We start from the raw sequence: 26,735 nt of genomic DNA, 5'->3' as shown, positions 1-26,735 counted from the left end.
AGGCCCCACCTGCCCTGAATGACAGGTCGGTACTGGCCACTGTTATCATGCAGTTTGGGGTAGCCAACTTGGCTGTTGTTGTCAGAACAGAATAATTAATGCCATGGTCTTCCAACATGACCACCAGGAGGCATTGTATGTCAATGCAGAGCCTTGGTCAGGTCCATTCGAGTCCACTCAGGTCTATCAGCTGTGCTTACATAGACCGGATACCTGATGACAATCAAACAGGACACGACCCAGACCAGAATGAAAAGTTTTAATTTTGGACCCGGTCCCAAGTCACGTCTGGAGTATTCGGGTGAACCTGTGAAGAACTCTAAACTGGAGTAACCATTTAATTTGCTTGACATTTGTAAATGGAATAATCCTTGACATTAGTCATCCCATGACATGGTATCTTAGTTCACAGCAAGCTACATAACAATAAGCAATTAACACAATTCTCATATCCAATTCTTCACACATTCAGAGAATTAAATTCACATTTATAAGTAAAATAACATCATTGACTATTTACATGAAAACTAATCATTTGGTCTAACTTAAAACCAAATTGTTTGAATCCTCAGCATAATTCAAATGGTTCAGCAAAGTAGTCACTTCCTACTGCAGCTTCCTTATAAATGTGACCAGTGACATTATAAGGGGTTTTAGTAGCACAGTAGGGGCTCCCCCACACCAGTTTGACATTTACAGAGGGATATCTTGTTTAGACCAGACAGATCTACATTAGACCAACACCAGGAACATGCAGTATACAGTGACAGAACATGGGCATTTTTACAGTATTCTCTTTGTACATCAAATCAGAACCGTAGAATACATAACGGGGCCATATAAGCAGACAATGAAAGCTCTTATAATATTCTATGATGACATTTCTCTAAAACAGGCTATAGGCTACATGTGCACCACCAAGTCAGAACAGTAGGCGAAAGAGGGACCAAATGATTAACGTGAGGCACACGGGGCACTAACAGCTTACTACACAACACACATGTAGTATTACTTTCTTAGCTACAGTATACATAACTCCCTGGCATATTACATAATTTATGCATCAGTATAAAGTATCACCTGGTTGTGTTCACTTCCTTCCAAACCACTCATTGTTGAATTTTCGATTTCCAACTTGTTGTGTAATGTTTATGTCCAATGGCCGACGCGCACCGATACGTTTGATCTATATTGGAACACAGGAGTGATGGTTGCTGATAATGGGCCTCTGTACACCTATGTAGATATTCCATTAAAAATCAGCCTTTTCCAGCTACAATAGTCATTTACAACATTAACAATGTCTACACCGTATTTCTTTAAAAAACAAGGACATTTCTAAGTGAGCCCAAACTTTTGAACGGAAGTGTATATCTTTTTTTTTACATTGTTTGCAAACTGATATGTGACACGTATTAATGCCAAAATAACATGCAAAACAAGCAAGCCCCCCCAAAAATGTTTTTTTTTTTTTCTAAAAATGTGGGGCTCAAAGGCCCCACCTGCCCTGAATGACAGGTCGGTACTGGCCACTGTTATCATGCAGTTTGGGGTAGCCAACTTGGCTGTTGTTGTCAGAACAGAATAATTAATGCCATGGTCTTCCAACATGACCACCAGGAGGCATTGTATGTCAATGCAGAGCCTTGGTCAGGTCCATTCGAGTCCACTCAGGTCTATCAGCTGTGCTTACATAGACCGGATACCTGATGACAATCAAACAGGACACGACCCAGACCAGAATGAAAAGTTTTAATTTTGGACCCGGTCCCAAGTCACGTCTGGAGTATTCGGGTGAACCTGTGAAGAACTCTAAACTGGAGTAACCATTTAATTTGCTTGACATTTGTAAATGGAATAATCCTTGACATTAGTCATCCCATGACATGGTATCTTAGTTCACAGCAAGCTACATAACAATAAGCAATTAACACAATTCTCATATCCAATTCTTCACACATTCAGAGAATTAAATTCACATTTATAAGTAAAATAACATCATTGACTATTTACATGAAAACTAATCATTTGGTCTAACTTAAAACCAAATTGTTTGAATCCTCAGCATAATTCAAATGGTTCAGCAAAGTAGTCACTTCCTACTGCAGCTTCCTTATAAATGTGACCAGTGACATTATAAGGGGTTTTAGTAGCACAGTAGGGGCTCCCCCACACCAGTTTGACATTTACAGAGGGATATCTTGTTTAGACCAGACAGATCTACATTAGACCAACACCAGGAACATGCAGTATACAAAATGCATAAAGACAAACGTTTTAACAATGGCTGTTCACAGTCATGTATCAGCTGTATAACTACAGTAGTCTGGTTTGATTCTGCTACTCTTCTTAGAAATATGAAAGCACCTGTACTTTAAGAAGTGAGTAAACTCTACAATTGCAATACACAGGCTCCCTGTTCACTGAGTCTAGCTCACGTTCGGTCCATTGACTACAGTCATTTCTCCCATCATGCTGTTCTTCTCTTCTAGTTCCTAAAACTTGCCTCCCTGGCCACATTTTGTACTCTGCTCTCGTCATCATATTCGTAACTCAGGGTTCAGTTCAGTGTCACCGAACTAGGGAAAACCATGATTAACCACTTTCAGGTGCCGTTTGCCTCGTTGCATAACACCGAAAGAATAGTTCAGACATGACGGCACAACACATTGCTCAATGTTGCTCCAAGTTCTACATTGAACACAGGCCTTATTTTAAGTTGCAGTTCCTCTTATCATCATCCCTCCATTTTGTTTTCTGTCAGTTGAAGAGAGATTGTTGCATCAGAGGGGGGAGACGCTTCACACATTCAGGCAGAGTCATCTTCATACACATTAAACGACCGGGTCACGCCGCTTTCCTGCCTCTCTGTGTCTCTCTGCTTCTTCAAGGGAAAAACAAAAAACATGTCTCACACACAAAGTCTGAAATGTTTGTTCAATTCACAACTATTCAATCACTATTTAAGAACAATTTTATTAGTATGTTTTATTTCTAACTCAAACACAATGGATTAACTATTTAACTTTGCTCTCTGGTTTGTTACCAGACACAGTTTTTTTCCTAGATCCAAACAGCATTAAACACTTAGTCAGAAATCCTGGCAAATAACGAGGGGGAGGGCTCACCGTTGACCTTTCATGTCGGCAAAATCTAGTTAGTAAGAACACCAGCAGGACTCCCACAATAAACATCACAATCAGGCTGACAGCCACAAGTGCTGCAACCTCTACTTTATAATGACCGCTACTTTCCATGGACACTGGAAAGGAGAGAGAAAAGAGAAAACATATGAATAGTGAATATAAACTATGACACACTCCAAAAACATGTTTTAGATAAGAAAAGGTGAAGTCAAAAAGCTGTCAGAGAAAGAAGAAAAGTCAGACCTCTTGGTGTAACTTGACCTGTGGTGAGAAGGCTTTCCAACAAAAACTCACAGTTCCTCCCTACATGCCACAGCAGTGTAACTTTCTTTGTTGACTTACTCTTCAACACATCACTGTGGATTCCAGCTCCTTCATTTTTTATCCAAACATCTATGTTCAGTCAGAGGAAACACTGTTCTCTACTCATTGGTAACGCTAACAGAGATAATACTGTTGTTTCTCTGTAGTTTCACTCTAGCAGAGTTAAGGTTTTTCCCTGTTGTGTTTTTATGCCTGGGCTTTCCCTAGCTTTCCCCTACCCTCAAGCACCCACTCCTAGCTTTTCATTCTCATGTATTCCCATGCAGATGTTTTAGGACTTTTTGTACAAGCCGAGAACGAAATCAAAATTATGCAATGTATTCACCCTGGTGGTGAAAATCCGGACCCTGACTACCATGATATACTGCTACTGGTTAGTAGATCTACTGGTATCACTAGTCTCCTGTACTCACTAGGCTTGTGATTGCAGCTGGAGTTGGAGGTGAGGTTGGAGGCCAAGGCTGTGTTCTCCACCACACACTGCAGTTTTTCACCCTCACTCAGCTCGATGGTCAGGTTGCTGGTCAGGCTGTAGAGTCCTGTAAAGTAGTCCAGGTGGGTCACATCCCTCCTGGAGGGGTTCACCAGAGGATGTCCTTCCAGCTCCCAGTGAATCTGACCCTCTGGATAGCCCCCAGAGGCTTTACACTGGTACACCCCCGACCCCTCTCCCCCTCTGGAACACACCGAAGCCTGGTCTGAGACAAGGTCCATACAGACACTGTAGCTCGCTGAAGAGGAGAGAGGAGATAATCAACTACAGCATGCCTGAAATTGAGTAATTTTTTAAGTAGAAAAGAAAGGAAGGGAAGTAAACAATGAAATCAACCGATGGAGGAATGACTGAATGAACAAACAAACAAACCAAATTACTTACCAGCCACATGTAGAATGACTTTTTCGTAGACAAAAGCGTTGGCTGTAAAGAAGCATTTGTACGTCCCATTGTCTGCCACAGTGATGCCTGAGAGGAGCAGCGAACAATTGTCCTTCTCTTCATTTAGAAAGAGACTGACCCTGTTTTCATATCCCTTCCCCATGGTTGTGTGGTTATCACTTCCATCATGACTGAGCACGGTGGTATGCTCTTCTAGCTGCCAGATAACCTTCTTTCTCACATTTCTATTTACGCAGGGGCAATGCAGGAGGACCTTCTGTTTCACAATTCCTTTCACACCTGAGAGGGCTAGAAGACAAAAAAAAGGCCTTTTTGAGTAGGTTCAATTTCTCAAAGTTAATTTCGAAAAGTTTGTCAAGTTGTACTTGTCTGTAACAAGATAAGAAAAAAAGTTGGAAAATGGCAACAGTGGCTTAGAAAAACTCCCCTTGGTACCGAGGAATATAGGAAACGAGAAGAGCCAGACTCTTAAGCAGCGATGGGCAACTTTGATGGGGGTGGGAACCACAAAATCTGAACTCATCATAAGGGGCTCACGGGTCTGCATACCCACATCTATACCAACACATGCAGTCAGAGACGGCCCTAGCCTTTTGGGGGCCTGTCATGCCAAATAGTGCCCCCCCCCCCGCGTCACAATGGCATTTGATGAGTTCTAGCTTATGTTGCTAGAACTTGCAAAATTCTGACTGGATTACGTAATGAACCAAAGCATCCGTTGCTATGCTGGATGCTTGGCTCTATTTTACCTCGTAGCGGTCGCGAAGGAAGTAGGACGCAGCCTGTACCTCAGAAAAGCTGTTTTTAGATTGACGTTGCTAGCTACTGTACTTACTTACCTCAGCCTGCCTAGTCAGCTAGCCAGCTACAGTAGCTAGCTAGCCAGACAGTTTTATTTAGTTAACTGTAACTGTTATTGTACCTTTCTGTTTGTATGTTGCTTGCACTTCAATGGCATCCCTCGAGGAGATTGTCTTTTATCTTTCCAACCAGGTGAAGTACTATGAAGGCACCACTGATCGACAAGAGGTGCCACATTCAGAGAAATTCACAATAAAGGGTGACGTTAAGCTTAGGGCTAGGCCCCTTTTTTCCTCTACTTCCTGTCTGAATGACGTGCCCAAAATAAACTGCCTGTAGCTCAAGCCGTGAAGCCAGGATATGTATGTAATTGGTACCATTGGAAATAAAACACTTTGGAGTTTGTAGAAATGTTTAAATAATTTAGGAGAATATAACACAATAGATATGGTAGGAGAAAATCCAAAGAGAAACCAACTGGATTTTTTTTAATGTGAGAGAGACCATCCTCTTAGAAATGCACGAGAAAGGTCATATTGAAAATTAGCTCCCTGGATGCTATTCCTATGGCTTCCACAGGGTGTCAGCAGTCTATGTTCAAGGTTTGTAACTTCAAAAACTAATAAGAAATATCAGTTTTAGTAGAGGGACACAGTCTTGGAAATTAGTGTTTGCGCGCGCCATGAAGACATTACCACCTGATATAGCAACGGACGCTAATAGTTTATCGAATCCCATTGTGGGACACTTTTTGGCCGGTGGACATTCTTGTTCTTGCGTGCAGAACATTCTACCAGTCCCCTTTGCAAGGGGTGTTGCGAAAATGTTGTAGTTTTACAGCAAGTTTGGTGCATTTCCTGCTGAGCCACCAGGTCTGTGAACATAACCTAATGGAGATGGTCAAGAATAGATGTTTGCACATTGCCTAACATTGTAGTAAAAACAAAGTAAATATATACAACAACTTGAAGGGGTCATTTCGACAATTGACAGTATGCTGCTGTATTCTGATTTCAATTGCTGTAAAATCTTGTACTGTGACCACAAATGTGATTTTAACTCAACCTCTTGGTTGCTAGCAACCTAAAATGTGCAGTCTACAGTGCAGCTACACCACCAGATATGTGAGTGTGAAAGAGATATGGCCACACACTTGTTGACAAGAATGCATATCTGAACTTTGTTAAAATTTGCAAAAAATGGTCAAATTATCAACACCAGCGTAACATCCTAAAACTAGCAGTGCTCAAGGACACTTGACATAGAGCAGGGCTCTCCAACCCTGTTCCTGCAGAGCTACCATCCTGATTCTAATAATTAGCTGGTTGATGAACTAAATCATGTCAGTTATAATTGGGGTTGGAGTGAACACCTACAGGAGGGTAGGTCTCTAGGAACAGGTTTGAAGAGCCCTTACGTAGAGTATACAACCCCATTGGTTGGGAATGCATTGGTTCATACTAATTGCTTGGAACATACACAGAACAAAAATATAAAAGCAACATGTAAAGTGTTGGTCCCATGTTTCATGAGCTAAAATAAAAGAGCCCAGACATTTGTCATAGGCACAAGAAGCATATTTCTCTCAAATTTTGGGCACACATTTGTTTACATCCCTGTTAGTGAGCATTTTTCATTTGCCAAGATAATCCATCCACTTGACAGGTGTGTCATATCAAGAAGCTGATTAAACTACATGATCATTACACAGGTGCACCTTGTGCTGGGGACAATAAAAGGCCACTCTAAAATGTGCAGTTGTGTCACACAACACAATGCCACAGATGTCTCAAGTTGAGGGAGCATGCAACTGGCATGCGGACAGCAGGAATATCCACCTGAGCTGTTGCCAGAGAATTGAATGTTAATTTATCTACCATAAGCCGCCTCCAAAGTTATTTTAGAGAATTTGGCAGTACGTTAAACGGCCTCACAACCGCAGACCACGTGGATGGCGTTGTGTGGGCGAGCGGTTTGCCGATGTCAATGTTGTGAACAGAGTGCCCCATGGTGGCGGTGGGGTTATGGTGTGGGCAGGCATAGGCTACGGACAATGAAGACATTTGCATTTTATCAATGGCAATTTGAATGCACAGAGATACCATGATGAGATCCTAAGGCCCATTGTCATGTCATTCATCTGCCGCCATCACCTAATTTTTCAGCATGATAATGCATAGCCCCATGTCGCAAAGATCTGTACACAATTCCTGGAAGCTGAAAATGTCCCAGTTCTTCCATGGCCTGCCTACTCACCAGACAAGTCATCCATTGAGCATGTTTGGGATGCTCTGGATCGACGTGTACAACAGCGTTTTCCAGTTCCCGCAAACATCCAGCAACTTCGCACAGCCATTGAAAAAGGAGTGGAACAACATTCCACAGACCACAATCAACAGCCTGGTCAACTCTATGTGAAGGAGATGTGTCGTGCTGCATGAGGCAAATGGTAGTCACACCAGATACTGGCTTATTTTCTGATCCACACCCCTACCTTTTTTGAATGGCATCTGTGACCAACAGATGCATATCTGTATTCCCAGTCATGTGCAATCCATAGATAAGGGCCTAATGATCTTATTTCAATTGACTATAATTGAAATTAACTGTAACTCAGTAAAATCTTGGAAATTGTTGCATGTTCGTTCAGTATATATTAACACACCAAAAATAAGGGTATGGTTAGGGTACACTACAGTGTTGTTACCTGGGGTACAAAAAGGTCAAAGATACATTTCACAGGTACACATATGAACTTGCAATGTACAGTTTGGTACCTTGTAGGTATAATGGGACATTTTTCTACCCAATATTTTGAATATAAGGTACGATCATCACTGTACTTTGATAGGAGTGGGCAATGTACTGGTGGGGCTCATAAGCATATTTGGGGCGTGGTCAAATGTGTATTTGTGCCAACTGTCAGTGGAAGTGTTATAGCAGCTTACAGTAAGTGTTATGCCATCGCAAGTAGAGCACCTCGATTGACACCTCCCAAGTCCATGGCCCACCCCAGACCCCCCTCAGCATCCAGAACCAGCACCAGACTAGCTGCCTGAGGAGGAGATGACGGAAAGCAGGCCTTGAGGTGAGCAGGGTGCCTATCTAGGGTGTTATTGTGCACACAGACCCACATGGTGGATGTAGTGAAGAAGCCCATTCCATCAATTCTAAAGTTCTTTGATGAAGAGTCTTTCCCTTCTCACGTGTATACCAAATTTGCATACAATATTTAATTTATAGCTAGTCACCATGTAATTGTAATACTCCATTCCCTACCTGACCATCATGTCAGTGAGTGTGATGGATTAGTTACAGTAAGTTACTGTGAATTGTATTATAACCCACTTGTAACTAGTTGAAAGTAAAAAATAGAAAATGAAAGATGCGTCGCCATCATGGTTTCTAAAATTCTAATAGTTCACCTAATTTCAATTTGTGACAAAAAAGCAAGTATAGCGTAGATAATCATTGTACCATCTAAACCACTATGAAATATATTTTCCATAACCAAAAAAATATTGTATTTTCAGCTGTTTGAAGCTTGTGTACAAAAACGAAAGTAAAAGACGCAAAAACAAAATTTGCGCACAAGAAGCTTAGAAATAGTGCGCATAGAACAGATCTACTGCGTTTTAGACTTGCTTTCAATGGCAATGACAGATCCATAACTCACATTTCAATGTGAATTTGGTCAAGTCGCCCAAAAAGTTACATATTGCAGATTTAAACATTAACCTCTTATAAACCAGCTGCCATTAGCTACTGGAAAATGCACAGTATCCTCTTAACTGTGCATCTCTTGAATGTCACAAGTTCTTAGAAAGACTGCAAAACTGACAATGTCAAAAAAGGTGATAGACCGTCATCAATAAAACCACAAACTGGTACAACATTTCCACTGATGGCTGGCACAAATACAACATATTTTAGACCATGCCCCCAAATATCCTAATAAGGTCCGCCAGCACATTACCCCACCTACATTTCGAAGTGCAGCAATGACAGTACCTAATATTGCATCTGTAACCAAGTTGCAAGTGGGAATATACACATATGACTGGGAAAAATACACTTGAACAGCGATCCAACTGGTAATTACTAGTGGGAATCAAGTCGATCATCCCTGAGCTCCAACTTCTCCCCCAAGCTGACCACTGACTTTGACTAGCAAGGAAATTACCTCAATAACACTATTTTCGGCAGCTAAATGTAACAAAACATTATTAATAAAAAGCAATTTGTTAATATGTGTTTTTCAATATAATTTGTTTACAAGCATGAAAGCTGTACTTTTAGTTTATGGTTGATGCAGCTTGTTGGCCATTAGCCAATTGCCATTTCACAATAATTTCATAGAGCGTGAATGCATCTAACTGGTATTTACAACTTCACAACTGGTAAAATCCCATCTCCCACATGGTTACAAATGCAGCTTTCTATTTAATATATACTGTCCCAGTCAAAAGTTTGGACACACTTACTCATTCAAGGGTTTTTATAAATCTTTTACTATTTTCTAAATAACACATATGGAATCATGTAGTAACCAAAAAAGTGTTAAACAATCAAAATATATTTTATATTTGAGATTCTTCAAAGTAGCCACCCTTTCCCTTGATGACAGCTTTGCGCACTCTTGGCATTCTCTCAACCAGCTTCATGAGGTAGTCACCTGGAATGCATTTCAATTAACAGGTGTGTCTTAAAAGTTAATTTGTGGAATTTATTTCCTTCTTAATTCGTTTGAGCCAATCAGTTGTGTTGTGATAAGGTAGGGGTAGTATACAGAAGATAGCCCTATTTGGTCAAATACCAAGTTCATATTATGGGAAGAACAGCTCAAATAAGCAAAAAGAGAAACGACAGTCCATCATTACTTTAACTTCTATGGGCTAGGTGGGACGTTAGCGCCCCACTCTATTCAACAGCCAGTGGAATCGCGTGGCGCGAAATACAAATACCTCAAAAATGCTATAACTTCAATTTCTCAAACATATGACTATTTTTGACCATTTGAAAGATAAGACTCTCGTTAATCCAACCACGTTGTCCGATTTCAAAAAGGCTTTACAGGGAAAGCAAAACATTAGATTGTGTCAGGAGAGTACCCTGCCAAAAATAATCACACAGCCATTTTCAAAGCAAGCATATGTCACAAAAACCCAAACCACAGCTAAATGCAGCACTAACCTTTGATGATCTTCATCAGATGACACTCCTAGGACATTATGTTATACAATACATGCATGTTTTGTTCAATCAAGTTCATATTTATATAAAAAAAACAGCTTTTTACATTAGCATGTGATGTTCAGAACTAGCATACCCACCGAAAACTTCCGGTGAATTTACTAAATTACTCATGATAAACGTTGACAAAATACATAAATTATTTTAAGAATTATAGATACAGAACTCCTTTATGCAAACGCTATGTTAGATTTTAAAATAGCTTTTCGGCGAAAGCACATTTTGCAATATTCTGAGTACATAGCTCAGCCATCACGGCTAGCTAATTTGACACCGACCAAGTTTGGGGCAACCTCAACTCAGAATTACTATTAGAAAAATTGGATTACCTTTGCTGTTCTTCGTCAGAATGCACTCCCAGGACTTCTACTTCAACAACAAATGTTGTTTTGGTTCCAAATAATCCATAGTTATATCCAAATACCTCCGTTTTGTTCGTGCGTTCAGGTCACTATCTGAAGGGTAACGCCCGAGCGCATTTCGTGACAAGAAATTTCAAAATATTCCATTACCGTACTTAGAAGCATGTCAAACGCTGTTTAAAATCAATTTTTATGCTATTTTTCTCGTAAAATAGCGATAATATTCCAACCAGACAACGTTGTATTCATTCAAAGAGGAAAATAAAAAAATGGTGAGGTCTCGTGAATGCGCATCTCCAGTCTCACTGTCCCCAGGCAGACCACTTACAAACTCTGCTGCTGTACTTTGCCCAGAGACAGGAGACGCGTCATTCCGCTTTCTGAAGGCTTTAGAGAGCCAATGGAAGCCTTAGAAAGTGTCACGTAACAGCACAGATGCTGTAATTTCGATAGAGATGCAACAGAAGGACTATAAATTGTCAGACAGGCCACTTCCTGCATGGAATCTTCTCAGGTCTTTGCCTGCCATATGAGTTCTGTTATACTCACAGACACCATTCAAACAGTTTTAGAAACTTCAGAGTGATTTCTATCCAAATCTACTAATAATATGCATATTCTAGTTTCTGGGCCAGAGTGGTAACCTGTTTAAATTGGGTAGGTTTTTCATCCGGCCGTGAAAATACTGGCCCCTAGCCCAGACAGGTTTGAAGACATGAAGGTCAGTCAATCTGGAAAATTTCAAGAACTTTGAGTTTTTCAAGTGTAGTCGCAAAAAAACATCAAGCGCTATGATGAAACTGTTTCTCATGAGGACCGCCACAAGAAAAGAAGACCCAGAGTTACCTCTGCTGCAGAGGATACGTTCATTAGAGTTAACTGCATCTCAGATTGCAGCCCAAATAAATGCTTCAGAGTTCGAGTAACAGACACATCTCTACATCAACTGTTCAGAGGAGACTGTGTGAACCAGGCCTTCATGGTCGATTTGCTGCTAAATAAAAAGACTACTAAAGAAAACCAATAAGAAGAAGAGACTTGCTTGGTGCCAAGAAAAGCACAAGCAATAGACATTAGACCTGTGAAAATCTGTCCTTTGGTCTGATGAGTCCAAATGTGAGATTTTTGGTTCTAACCGCTGTGTCTTTGTGAGACGCAGAGTAGGTGAACGGATGATCTCCACATGTGGTTCCCACAGTGAAGATCTGACGATGGCCGTGAGGTCGATACGTAAGCTTATTAAAGATCAGTGATACTATCAAGAGCAGTGTGCGGTTTCCTTTTGCCTTCAAGAATCTAAAATATATTTAGATTTGTTTAGCAAATTTTTTGGTTCTTTCATAGTTTTGATGTCTTCACTATTATTCTACAATGTAGAATACAAATAAATAAAAACCCTGGAATGAGTAGGTGTCCAAACTTTTGACTGGTACTGTATATACATACAGTTGAAGTCAGAAGTTTACATACACCTTAGCCAAATACATTTAAACTCAGTGTTTCACAATTCCTGACATTTAATCCTAGTAAAAATTCCCGGTCTTAGGTCAGTTAGGATCACCACTTTATATTAAGAATGTGAAATGTCAGAATAATAGTAGAGAAAGATTTATTTCAGCTTTTATTTCTTTCATCACATGCCCAGTGGGTCAGAAGTTTACATACACTCAATTAGTATTTAGTAGCATTGCATTTAAATTGTTTCACTTCGGTCAAACGTTTTGGGTAGCCTTCCACAAGCTTCCCACAATAAGTTGGGTGAATTTCGGCCAATTCCTCCTGACAGAGCTGGTATAATTGAGTCAGGTTTCTATGCCTCCTTGCTCGCACATGCCTTTTCAGTTCTGCCCACACATTTCCTTCAGGATTGAGGTCAGGGCTTTGTGATGGCCACTCCAATACCTTGACATGGTTGTCCTTAGGCCATTTTGCCACAACTTTGGAAGCATGCTTGGGGTCATTGTCCATTTGGAAGACCCATTTGCGACCAAGCTTTAACTTCCTGACTGATGTCTTGAGATGTTGCTTCACTATATCCACATAATTTTCCTCCCTCGTGATGTCATCTATTTTGTGAAGTGCACCAGTCCCTCCTGCAGCAAAGCACCCCCACAACATGATGCTGCCACCCCCGTGCTTCACGGTTGGGATGGTGTTCTTTGACTTGCAAGCCTCCCCCTGTTTCCTCCAAACATAATGATGGTTATTATGGCCAAACAGTTCTATTTTTGTTTCATCAGCCCAGAAGACATTTCTCCAAAAAGTATGATCTTTGTCCCCATGTGCAGTTGGAAACCGCAGTCTGGCTTTTTTTATGGCGGTTTTGGAGCAGTGGTTTCTTCCTTGCTGAGCGGCCTTTCAGGTTATGTTGATATAGGACTCGTTTTACTGTGGATATACACTGCTCAAAAAAATAAAGGGAACACTTAAACAACACAATGTAACTCCAAGTCAATCACACTTCTGTGAAATCAAACTGTCCACTTAGGAAGCAACAATGATTGACAATATATTTTCACATGCTGTTGTGCAAATGGAATAGACAACAGGTGGAAATTATAGGCAATTAGCAAGACACCCCCAATAAAGGAGTGGTTCTGCAGGTGGGGACCACAGACCCCTTCTCAGTTTCTATGCTTCCTGGCTGATGTTTTGGTCACTTTTGAATGCTGGCGGTGCTTTCACTCTAGTGGTAGCATGAGACGGAGTCTACAACCCACACAAGTGGCTCAGGTAGTGCAGCTCATCCAGGATGGCACATCAATGCGAGCTGTGGCAAGAAGGTTTGCTGTGTCTGTTAGCGTAGTGTCCAGAGCATGGAGGCGCTACCAGGAGACAGGCCAGTACATCAGGAGACGTGGAGGAGGCCGTAAGAGGGCAACAACCCAGCAGCAGTACCGCTACCTCCGCCTTTGTGCAAGGAGGAACAGGAGAAGCACTGCCAGAGCCCTGCAAAATGACCTCCAGCAGGCCACAAATGTGCATGTGTCTGCTCAAACGGTCAGAAACAGACTCCATGAGGGTGGTATGAGGGCCTGACGTCCACAGATGGGGGTTGTGCTTACAGCCCAACAGGACGTTTGGCATTTGCCAGAGAACACCAAGATTGGCAAATTTGCCACTGGCGCCCTGTGCTCTTCACAGATGAAAGCAGGTTCACACTGAGCACGTGACAGACGTGACAGAGTCTGGAGACGCCGTGGAGAACGTTCTGCTGCCTGCAACATCCTCCAGCATGACCGGTTTGGCGGTGGGTCAGTCATGGTGTGGGGTGGCAGTTCTTTGGGGGGCCACACAGCCCTCCATGTGCTTGCCAGAGGTAGCCTGACTGCCATTAGGTAACGAGATGAGATCCTCAGACCCCTTGTGAGACCATATGCTGGTGCAATTGGCCATGGGTTCCTCCTAATGCAAGACAATGCTAGACCTCATGTGGCTGGAGTGTGTCAGCAGTTCCTGCAAGAGAAAGGCATTGATGCTATGGACTGGCCCGCCCGTTCCCCAGACCTGAATCCAATTGAGCACATCTGGGACATCATGTCTCGCTCCATCCACCAACGCCACGTTGCACCACAGACTGTCCAGGAGTTGGCGGATACTTTAGTCCAGGTCTGGGAGGAGATCCCTCAGGAGACCATCCGCCACCTCATCAGGAGCATGCCCAGGCGTTGTAGGGAGGTCATACAGGCACGTGGAGGCCACACACGCTACTGAGCCTAATTTTGACTCTTTTAAGGACATTACATCAAAGTTGGATCAGCCTGTAGTGTGGTTTTCCACTTTAATTTTGAGTGTGACTCCAAATCCAGACCTACATGGGTTGATAAATTGGATTTCCATTGATTGTTTTTGTGTGATTTTGTTGTCAGCACATTCAACTATTTAAAGAAAAAAGTATTTAATAAGATTATATCTTTCATTCAGATCTAGGATGTGTTGTTTAAGTGTTCCCTTTATTTTTTTGAGCAGTATATATACTTTTGTACCCGTTTCCTCCAGCATCTTCACAATGTCCTTTGCTGTTGTTCTGGGATTGATTTGCACTTTTCGCACCAAGGTACGTTCATCTCTAGGAGACAGAACGCGTCTCCTTCCTGAGCGGTATGACAGCTGCATGGTGCCATTGTGTTTATACTTGCGTACTCTTGTTTGTACAGATGAACGTGGTATCGTGAGGCGTTTGGAAATTGCTCCCAAGGATGAACCAGACTTGTGGAGGTCTACAATTCTTTCTGAGGTCTTGGCTGATTTCTTTTGATTTTCCCATGATGTCAAGCAAAGAGGCACTGAGTTTGAAGGTAGGCCTTGAAATACATCCACAGGTACACCTCCAATTGACTCAAATGATGTCAATTAGCCTATCAGAAGCTTCTAAAGCCATGACATAATGACAGTCAACTTGGTGTATGTAAACTTCTGACCCACTGGAATTGTGATACAGTGAATTATAAGTGAAATAATATGTCTGTAAACAATTGTTGGGAAAATGACTTATGTCATGCACAAAGTAGATGTCCTAAATGACTTGCCAAAACTATAGTTTGTTAACAAGAAATTTGTGGAGTGGTTGAAAAACTAGTTTTAATGACACCAACCTAAGTGTATGTAAACTTCCGACTTCAACTGTATATATTGGGTAGAAAATGTTCCATTATACTAGATTATCCACACATGTATCCTAACAGGTACCGACCAGTACCATGAAAGTTCCTATGTGTACCTCTGAAGGTCAGTACTTCACACTATAGGACCACAAGGTCATGGTCTGAGTAAAGCTACTATAAAGAATAACTAAATTCATTCAGGAAATTATTTGTCATAATAGGGCCAGATAACTTAATTTTAGGTCAGGGCCACAGAATAGAAGAGGGTATATATTTCAGTTAATCACAATTGATTGAAGTGTTATTAAGTATAATGAGTGCATGCGGAAAGAAATTACCAAAGGACCTTGAGAACAAGGACAAATTGAAACCAAAAACAATGACTGTCACCTCAGTCATGTCTCACTTGAAAATATACTAAATATTACATACGCACTTATCTTTTTATATCTCAATAAAGACTGTTAATCAAGCAGAATCTTAACTGTAGTTGTTGTTGCCTCTGTCACACCCACACATCTTCAGTTCTCCTTTCTATTCCTCCTCCTGTATGTGTGTGTCACACACAGTGTATATACATTAACATTAGAGGTCGACCGATTATGATTTTAACACCGATACCAATAATTGGAAGACCAAAAAAGCCGATACCGATTAATCGGCCGATTTAATAAATATATATATTTTTTAATTTGTAATAATGATTACAATAATACTGAATGAACACTTATTTTTACTTAATATAATACATCAATAAAATCAATTTAGCCTCAAATAAATAATGAAACATGTTCAATTTGGTTTAAATAATGCAAAAACACAGTGTTGGAGAAGAAAGTAAAAGTGCAATATGTGCCATGTAAAAAAGCTAACGTTTAAGTTCCTTGCTCAGAACATGAGAACATATGAAAGCTGGTGGATCCTTTTAACATGAGTCTTCAATATTCCCTGGTAATATGTTTTAGGTTGTAGTTATTATAGGAATTATAGGACTATTCCTCTCTATACCATTTGTATTTCATATACCTTTGACTATTGGATGTTCTTATAGGCACTTTAGTATTGCCAGTGTAACAGTATAGCTTCAATCCCTCTCCTCGCCCCTACCTGGGCTCGAACCAGGAACACATCGACAACAGCCACCCTGGAAGCATCGTTAACCATCGCTCCACAAAAGCCGCGGCCCTTGCAGAGCAAGGGGAACAACTACTTCAAGATCTCAGAGCGAGTGCCGTCACCGATTGAAACGCTATTAGCGCGCACCCCGCTAACTAGCTAGCCATTTCACATCGGTTACACCAGCTTAATCTCGGGAGTTCATAGGCTTGAAGCCATAAACAGCTCAATGCTTGAAGCATTGCGAAGAGCTGCTGGCAAACGCACGAAAGTACTGTTTGAATGAATGCTTACGAGCCTGCTGCTGCCTACCACCGCTCAGTCAGACTGTTCTATCAAATCATAGACTTAATTATAACATAATAACACATAGAAATACGAGCCTTAGGTCATTAATATGGTCAAATCCGGAAACTATCATTTTGAAAACAAAACGTTTATTCTTCATGTAAAATACAGAACCGTTCCGTATCTTATCTAACAGGTGGCATCCCTAAGTCTAAATATTGCTGTTACATTCTACAACCTTCAATGTTATGTAATAATTATGTACAATTCTGGCAAATTAATTACAGTCTTTGTTAGGAATAAATGGTCTTCATACAGTTCCTAACAAGCCAGGCGGCCCAAACTGCTGCATATACCCTGACTGCTTGCACGGAACACAAGTGACACGATTTCCCTAGTTAAAAGAAATTCATGTTAGCAGAAAATATTAACTAAATATGCAGGTTTAAAAATATATACTTGTGTATTGATTTTAAAGAAAGGCATTGATGTTTATGGTTAGGTACACATTGGTGCAACGACAGTGCTTTGTTCGCGAATGCGTTTGTTAAATCATCAACCGTTTGGAGAAGTAGGCTGTGATTCGATGAGAAATTAACAGGCACCGCATCGATTATATGCAACGCTGGAAACGCTAGATAAACTATTAATATCATCAACCATGTGTAGTTAACTAGTGATTATGTTAAGATTGATTGTTTTTATAAGATAAGTTTAATGCTAACTAGCAACTTACGCGAAAGCAGCAAGAAGCCAAGGTAACAGGTAGTCACTAGTAACCGGAAGGTTGCAAGATTGAATCCCCGAGCTGACAAGGTAAAAATCTGTCGTTCTGCCCCTGAACAAGGCAGTTAACCCACCGTTCCTAGGCAGTCATGGAAAATAAGAATTTGTTCTTAACTGACTTGCCTAGTTAAATAAAGGCAAAAAAAAGAATACTTACAAAAAAATATTTAAAAAAAGGCCACAATCGATGTCCAAAAATGCCGATTTCCGATTGTTATGAAAACTTGAAATCGGCCCTAATTAATCGGCCATTCCGATTAATCAGTCGATGTCACGCCCCGACCTGAAAGAGACGTTTTTCTCTGTTTAGTTAGGTCAGGGTGTGATATGGGGTAGGCATTCTATGTATTTTATTTCTATGTTTTGGCCAGGTATGGTTTCCAATCAGAGGCAGCTGTCTATCGTTGTCTCTGATTGGGAGCCATACTTAGGCAGCCTTTTCCCACCTGTGTTTTGTGGGTAGTTGTTTTCTGTTTTGTGTTTTACCTGACAGAACTGTGCGCTTTCGTTTCCATTGTTTATTATTTTGTTTAAGTGTTCTGATTTAAATAAATAATCATGAACACGTGCCACGCTGCATCTTGGTCCCCTCATTGCGATGGTCGTTACAGTCGACCTCTAATTAACATCCCAGTTGTCCATTCATGAGACTATTTCTGCCCTTTTCACCTAAACAACCCAACACTCCCATCTACGCAAACACAGCCTCTCTAACCTCAGGTGAACCCCCCCTTGTTAAGTCATAAAAAACAATATATGAATCTCTTGATTTCTGCCCAGGATAAGTTTATCCCAGCAGGTGGATGTAGAAAGTGGGACTAAGGTTAAGTAAAAAATGTGAGAAATGTTGTGTCAGTGGAATAACACACTGAGCCTTGGCTGTTGTTCAATGCCACAGACAGATTGTAAGTGCCCATTTGTTATATCTAGCAGTGTCTGGCTAACATTAGCCTTCTCCTTAGAATGAAAAGGATTAGAGTTCATCATGGGGGCATGTGCAAATCTTTTGCATTCATTTGGGACATACAATAGTTGGTGGTGCAGGTGGTGTTTGGGATGATCTTTGACATCTCATGTTTTGAGAGATTAGAAATGATGATAGAGTATTACTTTCAACACATACAAAGTAACAAACAGTTCTTCAAATTCAATAGCCCATAAGAGATTGTATTAAGTAAACAGAGTAATTTGAAAGTGGAGCAACACTCCCAGGTGAGCTATTTGAAGCGGAAGTAAATTCAATTGTTGCAAGATCTGTTGTGGATTTCAAATGTAGACCCAGTTAACGCTTATGGTGTTTATGTAGGTCACAAAGGAACGGCTTCTAACAATGAACAACCGATATGTTCTGAAAAGGTAGAATTACTTAATCAAAGAAATATAGAAGGTGTAGTATTAGTGTATTTGATTTCATGACATAAAAATTATGCCATTGCAAAAAAAGACCATATTACAATAGCTCTATCAATCTACAAAACAGACCAGCCTGGATAGGAATTCAAATTTGACTTCATGAACATCATAGCTGTCCAAGAACACTAAACACAGTATATCCTATATCACTGATAGTTATGCAACTATAGATAAGAGACAGCCAGACAGTTAGGTTGACTTCTATCATCTCCGGATCATAAATCGTCTACAGATATCTAAGGAATAGTTATGTTTTCCATGGGTTTGCCCGAATGCTACTGGCTTGCTGATTCCCATATAGCTCTTCAACAGGGACAGTTTAGCACATTTTAGAGTTGATCTTGGACTCAACTCAAGTCTCCTACTGCCCTGAAACTGACAATGCAGCAAGACAGCAATAATGAGACTTTTTTACTTGAATAGAATTCATGGAATAATACATATTTTTTGGCTCAGATGAGGAGGGTATCTAGTGACACATTAAAATCAGAATATTCCATGTTGATATGGCAAGTTACTTCATCCCCATGCCAAATTATACTGACACTAACTCTCTCGCTCTCATAAAATGCTGGACATTGCACTCATCACGGTCACACATCCTATTCATCTGCCAAATTCTCACTTCCTAATAACGTGTTTCCTATTTCTCTCCACGCACACATACGAGGAGGAGTAGATAAACAGTCTTCATTGAGATATAAAGTGTGTGTGTGTGTGTGTGTGTGTGTGTGTGTGTGTGTGTATACGTGCATGTGTGTACATGCGCATGTGTGTGTGTACGTGCATGTGTGTGTAAATGCGTGTGTGCGAAAAAAGGTCTAAAGGACTCTCAGAACAAGGACACATAAAAGAAGATGTGAAACCAGAAATAATGACCTTCACCTCAGAGCCAGAGAATGAGGATGTTACAACATGAAACAGTTTGTCCATAACTCTACAAGCAATTGTGATGTATTGCTGTCCATCACCCCTCCTAAAGTTTGATTACGTCTCTGCCGTCTACTGAGGCTATGAGAATAATTTACCTGAAGCAGAGATGAAGACTGCTGCTAATCCCAGGAGAGTCCACATGACAAAGTGTGTTCTGCAGGAGAAAATGTATAAATATGTCAGGGGGCTTGCTGATCAGAATGTGAAGGACCATAGCTAATTAAATCACAGATTGCATTACAGGACAGATGGTGGGTTGATATTGACTGATAATGGATTGCTTTATTTTCACAATATTGGTTTGAACATAAATGTATAAAGAAGACATTGTCCAATCCAAGCAATGCGACCCCATTTGTTCAGCGGTCTGTCTAATCACATTCTTGACTGATGTGTCAGTTCACCGCCCACCAGTCTACAATCCATACACTGTGTAGTTAATAATGGTTTAATGTAGCCTGATGCTACCTATTGCAACTTCTAATCCATTTGACATTTGCAATATATTTCAATAAATGTATTAAAATCTATTTCATGGACTTCAAATAGTTCTATTTATGGGTAAATCTATTGGAATTCAATCACTTTGTGACAGCATCCCTTCTTGATTGAAAACAAAACTTTCCATACATGTTTTCCCATGGAAGAAGTGGTCAGAAAGTGACTTTTGGCATTCAGGAGAATGGTGCTCAAAATGTACCCAGCATACCATGAGACGTCCATGTCTTCATCAATGGAAAATATACATAGTTGGAGTTTGATATAATTTAAAAGCTTACAAACATGGTTGTCAATCCATTTTTATAATTTCTTTAAAAATATGTTATTTTTATTTAACGTTTACGCGTTTTTCGATAATTTACGTTAAACTCCGATGTGTTTTTCTTCAAATTTCGATACGTTGTAGTTTTTACTTCATCTGAGGTCGTGTTGTGCCCGGTATCGGTTGAGACACAATCATACTGTAATTTCATTTCTTCCCACACAGACGAAATGGCATTCACTTTCATTTTCTGACTACGGATCACAAAGTATGTTGCATAAAATTATCATTATTAAATTTACCTGTATGTTTCCATTTTCTCCATTTTCTCCAGACGAGATCAAAGTTGTGTGTGTATCCCAGTTGAACTACACACGTGGAATGCATAAATCACGTGTGATATATATATATACACATTAACGTCAAGCTTCCGCAAAGAAAGATTGCGACAGCAGCATGAAAGTAGCCTAGATAATATTGATTTGTACCGTCACAGGTGGGAAAGCGAAATGTGTGTTCACCGGACAGTTAACACTCGTGCGAGCCTGAGTTCAAGGCAATGGGATTATTGGGATTTCCGATTTCAAATCAAATCGTATTGGTCACTTGCATGCGGATGTAGCAAAATGCTTGTTTGAATGAATTTGCTCCGAAAGTAACGTTATGAACCCTAGGCATAGGCCCGATCGACTGGTAAAACTGTGGAATAGCCTACATCAGCTTCAATGACCACACCAACACCATTGTCTTCTTCTCATAATGAGCCTAATAAATTAGTACAGTATTTACTTGAACAGGCATAAATTAACTGTGGCATTACAGCACCTGCCACCAGAGAGGAGTAGATCTGCCTTTTACGCAGAGAGGTCATCAGTGCCTCAACCAAGAAACAAATCTCGGGATTATGGACCAATTGCTTGGGACAGTGTAAAAATTCAATATTTGTATTTAAAGTTCAAAGAATTTACAAATAAAATGTAATTAGACCTAATGAAGTTGATATGATTGTGGTGCATTCTCAGACCCCTCCTGTACTCCCTGTTCACCCACGACTGTGTGGCCATGCACGCCTCCAACTCAATCATCAAGTTTGCAGACGACACAACAGTGGTAAGGTTGATTTTACCAACAATGACGAGACAGCCTACAGAGAGGAGTTTTTTTTAATTATTGAATTTTTTTCACCTTAATTTAACCATGTAGGCCAGTTGAGAACAAGTTCTCATTTACAACTGCGACCTCGCCAAGATAAAGCAAAATAGTGCGACAAAAACAACAGCGCAGAGTTACATATTGTCACGTCCTGACCCTTGTAAGAGGCAATTTGCCATAGTAGAGCGGTCAGGGCGTGACAGGTGGTTGTGTTGGGTGGTTTTGGGTTTTCTGTTTATATGTGGGGTTTTCTAGTATTCTATTTCTATGTTTTGTTTTCCAGGTTTTGGTCGGGTATGGTTTCCAATCAGAGGCAGGTGTCTTTCGTTGTCCCTGATTGGAAGCCATACTTAGGCAGCCTGTTTTCCTTTGGGGTTTGTGGGTAGTTGTTTTCCGTTTTGTATACGTACCTGACGGAACTGTTGACTGTCGTTTTGTTGAAGTGTTATCATAAATAAGATAAATATGAGCACGAAGCCTCCAGTGATAACCCATGGCCCGAAGCCTCCAGCGATGACCCATGGCACAAAGCCTCCAGCGATGACCCATGGCACATATCACAGACAAACTGAAACGGTCCAACCACACAGACAGTGTGGAGGCTGAAAACCTCAGGAGGCTGAAAACATTTGTCTTGTCATTGAAAACCCTCACTAACTTTTACAGGTGTACAATTGAGAGCATCCTGTCGGGCTGTATCACCGCCTGGTATGGCAACTGTACTGCCCACAACCGCAGGGCTCTCCAGATGGTGGTGCAGTCTGCACAACGCATCACCGGGGGCAAACTACCTACCCTCCAGGACACCTACACCACCCGATATCACAGGAAGGCCAAAAAGATCATCAAGGGCAACAACCATCCGAGCCACTGCCTGTTCACCCCGCTTCCATCCAGAAGGCGAGGTCAGTACAGGTGCATCAAAGCTGGGACCGAGAGATTGAAAAACAGCTTCTATCTCAAGGCCATCAGATTGTTAAACAGCCAACACTAGCACAGAGAGGCGGCTGCCTACTTACAGACTTGATATCATTGGCCACTTTAATATATGGAACACTAGTCACTTTAATAACGCCATTTTAAGAATGTTACATATCTCGCATTACTCATCTCATCTCATATGTGTATACTGTATCCTGCCCTGCTAGAGCTGCCCCGGTCAACTGTAAATGCTGTTATTGTGAAGTGGAAACCTCTAGGAGCAACAATGGCTCAGCCGTGAAGTGGTAGGCCACACAAGCTCACAGAAAGGGACTGCTGAATGCTGGTTGCAGCACTCACTAATGAGTTCCAAATAGCCTCTGGAAGCACGGTCAGCACAAGAACGGTTCGTCTGGAGCACACAAGCCTAAGATCACCATGCACAATGCTAAGTGTTGACTGCAGTGGTGTAAAGCTCTGGAGCAGGGGAAACGCATTCTCTGGAGTGATGAATCACGCGTGACCATCTGGCAGTCTGACAGACGAATCTGGGTTTGGCGGATGCCAGGAGAAACGCTACCTTTCCCAATGTATAGTGCCAACTGTAGAGTTTGATGGAGGAAGAATAACAGTCTGGGGCTGTATTTCATGGTTCGGGCTTAGTTCCAGTGAAGGGAAATCTTAACACTACAGCATACAATGACATTCTAGACGATTCTGTGCTTTCAACATCGTGGCAACGGTTTCCTGTTTCAGCATGACAAATCCCCCATGCACAAAAGCGAGGTCTATACAGAAATGGTATGTCGAGATCTTGTGGAAGAATTTGACTGGTCTGCATATTGGCCATATACCACACCCCCTTGGGCCTTATTGCTTAATTAAACGTCTCAACCCTCACCTATTACCCTACAGTACTTCACAATAGGAGCTGCCACCCACCCACCTCCTTCCCCACACTAGTTTCTTCCCATAGTGCTTTCTCGGCCCGGTCAGGTGACAGGCTTTGGAGCAGCTGGCCAGCCTCGTTGTCGCTCTCCATCATCCTATGCTCGTAACACGCACCGTCGCCAAGCGGGAGTGCAAGGGAACGGGATAGAGGCTCATACTAACGGATTGATCTGAATATTTTCAAGATATTGGACGGAACTGATTTAGGGTCAACGGCATGGTCGAGCGAACAGCATTTCTGTTGTTATGGGTGGCGACCTTGACGCTGACATCGGAGGTAAGTAAAAGGGAGAAACTGGTGCCTTCTGGATGAAGCACGAGCCTTCATAAGGTATTTCCTCTCACGGTAGCAGCGGAGCATACGGGTGAGGCTAAAAGCAGGAGTGAAAATAACGGAATTCAGACCAAGGGTGAATCAAGATTCCATTTGTTTGGATACATATTTTTTTGTTGTTGAAATGACGTTGATAGCCTGCAATGTTTTTAAGACACCACACTTGTCAACGCCATAGATTTTATTGCGATTAGGCTACATTTCTTTTTCATCTTGTTCCAACCACTATTTTTCTGCTCATTGCGGCCTGCGTAGTGGCGAGAAGAATATTGTTTTTTAATCTCTATCAGCCTAATTGTGGAGTAGAATATCATAATGCGTAAAGCAAAAAACCGGACTAAACCTATTTTTTTTTTAGGCCTATTTGGCCTACCTTTATAGTTGTCAACGACACTGGATTGACAGTTTGGCACTGTAGATTAAAGGGGCTCGGGAATTACACAAGCATGTTTGTTCAGTTTTTATTCTGATAGACCACTATTTTAGCCTTCCAAATATCTAAACGAAGATGAAAGGGCCTTTATTGTGCGATTGCGTTTGTTTCACTGGTGTAGCCTACGAGTATGCTGATCTGGAATTTTAGAAGGGTGTGTGAGCATTCTGTAGAATATTGAGCAGATTTTCGTTTAGACATGATAGACAAACAAGATAATTAGGTTCCCCCCCCAGATCAATGTCTAATTGAACACACAAAAAACTAAGTTTGGAAAAAAGATGGTAGGTGGATGATGGCCATGCTTAGGATAACAAACTATAAAGGAAAATAAATGCCCACAGTTAACAGATTCGTAGTTATAAGATTATGCCATAGTGTTTCACAGAAGTGTCCTTTTTTTTTACCCCACCTGCACATAATTATCTTCTTACCTTTTCCTTACACTCCATTATGTACAGTTAAACTAAACTCATTATCATTTGAATAAAGCAAGATTTTAAATCCCAGCAGCCTTTAAAATAAAGTTCAAGAGCAAACGGTTTTCAATAGTTTGTAATATAGTTTTTTTTTTTTTTAACAAATTCATTGGACTTTAACAAATGACAATAATTTAACACAATGGCATTTTCTAAAAAAAAAATATTGACACAGAGGTCGCAAATTAATCCCACCAGTTAAATTTGAGCATAGCTCATGAGCCCACCTCTGATAATGCTCACGCCGTATCCGGACCCCTCCGGTAACAGAGAAGAGCTCGTTACAGAACAAGCCTTCGGCATCCCCTTCTTTTAGGGTGTTTGTGGTTTTGGAACCTGGAACAAACTTTTTCAGTGGCGCCACAGCTTTCTTCAGTGTCACTGGTTTCTTTCTCCCTTTGCTTTCTTCCTTCTCTCTTAGTTTTTATTGCCTTGTCCTCCAGGAACCTTGTGAAGTGAGGCTGTCACGACTGTAGCCGACTCAGCCTTTCTTTTCCCAGGCCTTGCCTCCTGTATCCTTGGCATGGGGGACAACTCCAATATGACCTCTGCTGCTGTTTGTTGTATAACTGGTACTTTTAACAAAAACAAATAAACAACAAGAACTCATGAGTATTGGTTCAAAAAACAATTATTTCTAATCACTCTATATGCTACTATATATTTCCTAAAATTAGTGCTGATGTTTTTCTTACCAACATTCGGAGCAAGGTCACTGGAGACATGTGGGTGGTGGAGGTTGTGGCAGTAGTTGATGTTGTGGCAAGGTTAGAGGTCATGATTGGAGTGAAGCCAACAGCTCGAGCCAGACTGGTTGCTTGTGGGATATGGATGGAGAATTCTGGGTGTTGCTTAATAAAACCGTAAAACCAGCCTATGCCTGCCAACTGCCTTTCTTTATTGAATGTGTTTTGCATTACCATGGTGGCCTCCTAGGCAGAGTTGCAAAGAAAAACCCATATTTCAGACTGGCCGATTAAGATTGGCAAAAGAACACAGACACAGACACTGGACAGAGGAACTCTGCCTAGAAGGCCAGCATCCCGGAGTCGCCTCTTCACTGTTGACGTTGAGACGGGTGTTTTTGCGCATACTATTTAATGAAGCTGCCAGTTGAGGACTTGTGAGGCCTCTGTTTCTCAAACTAGACACTCTAATGTACTTGTCCTCTTGCTCAGTTGTGCACCGGGGCCTCCCACTCCTCTTTCTATTCTGGTTAGAGCCAGTTTGAGCTGTTCTGTGAAGGGAGTAGTACACAGCGTTGTACGAGATCTTCAGTTTCTTGGAAATTTCTCGCATGGAATAGCCTTAATTTCTCAGAACAAGAATAGACTGATGAGTTTCAGAAGAAAGGTCTTTGTTTCTCACCATTTTTAGCCTGTAATCGAACCCATAAATGCTGATGCTCCAGATACTCAACTAGTCTAAAGAAGGCCAGATTTATTGCTTCTTTAATCAGCACTACAGGTTTCAGCTGTGCTGACATAATTGCAAAAGGGTTTTCTAATGATCAATTAGCCTTTTTAAAATGATAAACTTGGATTAGCTAACACAACGTGCCATTGGAACACAGGAGTGATTGTTGCTGATAATGGGCCTCTATGCTTATGTAGATATTCCATAAAACATCTGCCGTTTCCAGCTTGAATAGTAATTTACAACATTAACAATGTCTACACTGTATTTCTGATCAATTTGATGTTATTTTAATGGACAAACAAAATGTGCTTTTCTTTAAAAAACAAGGACATTTCTAAGTGACCCCAAACTTTTGAACG

The 26,735-nt window shown here is 41.0% G+C and overlaps 2 protein-coding genes across 7 annotated transcripts in view; one reads left to right on the top strand and one right to left on the bottom strand.

Moving 5' to 3' along the window:
- Window positions 1-245: 245 nt before the first annotated feature.
- LOC106582143 (CD276 antigen) lies at window positions 246-25,497 on the bottom strand. 4 transcript variants are annotated; one of them, XM_045704620.1, is made up of 6 exons: window positions 25,185-25,497; window positions 20,020-20,078; window positions 4,348-4,656; window positions 3,884-4,201; window positions 3,129-3,262; window positions 246-2,884 (listed from the first exon to the last, which is right to left on the bottom strand). In XM_045704620.1, the coding sequence occupies exons 2-6, from the start codon at window positions 20,063-20,065 to the stop codon at window positions 2,810-2,812; spliced, it is 882 nt and encodes a 293-aa protein (XP_045560576.1). In that variant the 5' UTR covers window positions 20,066-20,078; window positions 25,185-25,497; the 3' UTR covers window positions 246-2,809. The 4 variants fall into 4 exon arrangements, with proteins under 4 accessions (XP_045560576.1, XP_014020392.1, XP_014020393.1 ...); XM_014164917.2 differs by lacking the exon at window positions 25,185-25,497 and adding an exon at window positions 20,990-21,275; XM_014164918.2 differs by lacking the exon at window positions 25,185-25,497 and adding an exon at window positions 20,990-21,275 and having other exon boundaries at window positions 246-2,881.
- LOC106582144 (amyloid-beta A4 protein) overlaps window positions 23,691-26,735 on the top strand; it is a 35,707-nt gene continuing 32,662 nt past the window's right edge. For all 3 annotated transcript variants that reach the window (XM_045704619.1, XM_014164921.2, XM_014164920.2), the window contains exon 1: window positions 23,691-23,988. In XM_045704619.1, the coding sequence (XP_045560575.1) occupies window positions 23,929-23,988 (60 nt within the window). In that variant the 5' untranslated portion in view covers window positions 23,691-23,928. The remainder of the gene's footprint in view (window positions 23,989-26,735) is intronic.

This window comes from Salmo salar, chromosome ssa21 (assembly GCF_905237065.1).
Source record: "Salmo salar chromosome ssa21, Ssal_v3.1, whole genome shotgun sequence".
Taxonomy (NCBI): domain Eukaryota; kingdom Metazoa; phylum Chordata; class Actinopteri; order Salmoniformes; family Salmonidae; genus Salmo; species Salmo salar.
Note: the sequence above shows the minus strand (reverse complement) of the source record. Positions and strands in the feature narration are given on the sequence as shown.

Excerpts from the sequence above, each read along its gene's own strand:
- LOC106582143 (XM_014164917.2), bottom strand. The coding sequence starts at position 21,012 with ATGGAGAAAATGGAAACATACAG. Across the intron at positions 20,079-20,989 it reads GAGAAAATGGAAACATACAG|AACACACTTTGTCATGTGGA; the intron begins GTAAATTTAATA and ends TTTCTCCTGCAG. Across the intron at positions 2,885-3,128 it reads GCCGACATGAAAGGTCAACG|AAGCAGAGAGACACAGAGAG; the intron begins GTGAGCCCTCCC and ends TTTCCCTTGAAG.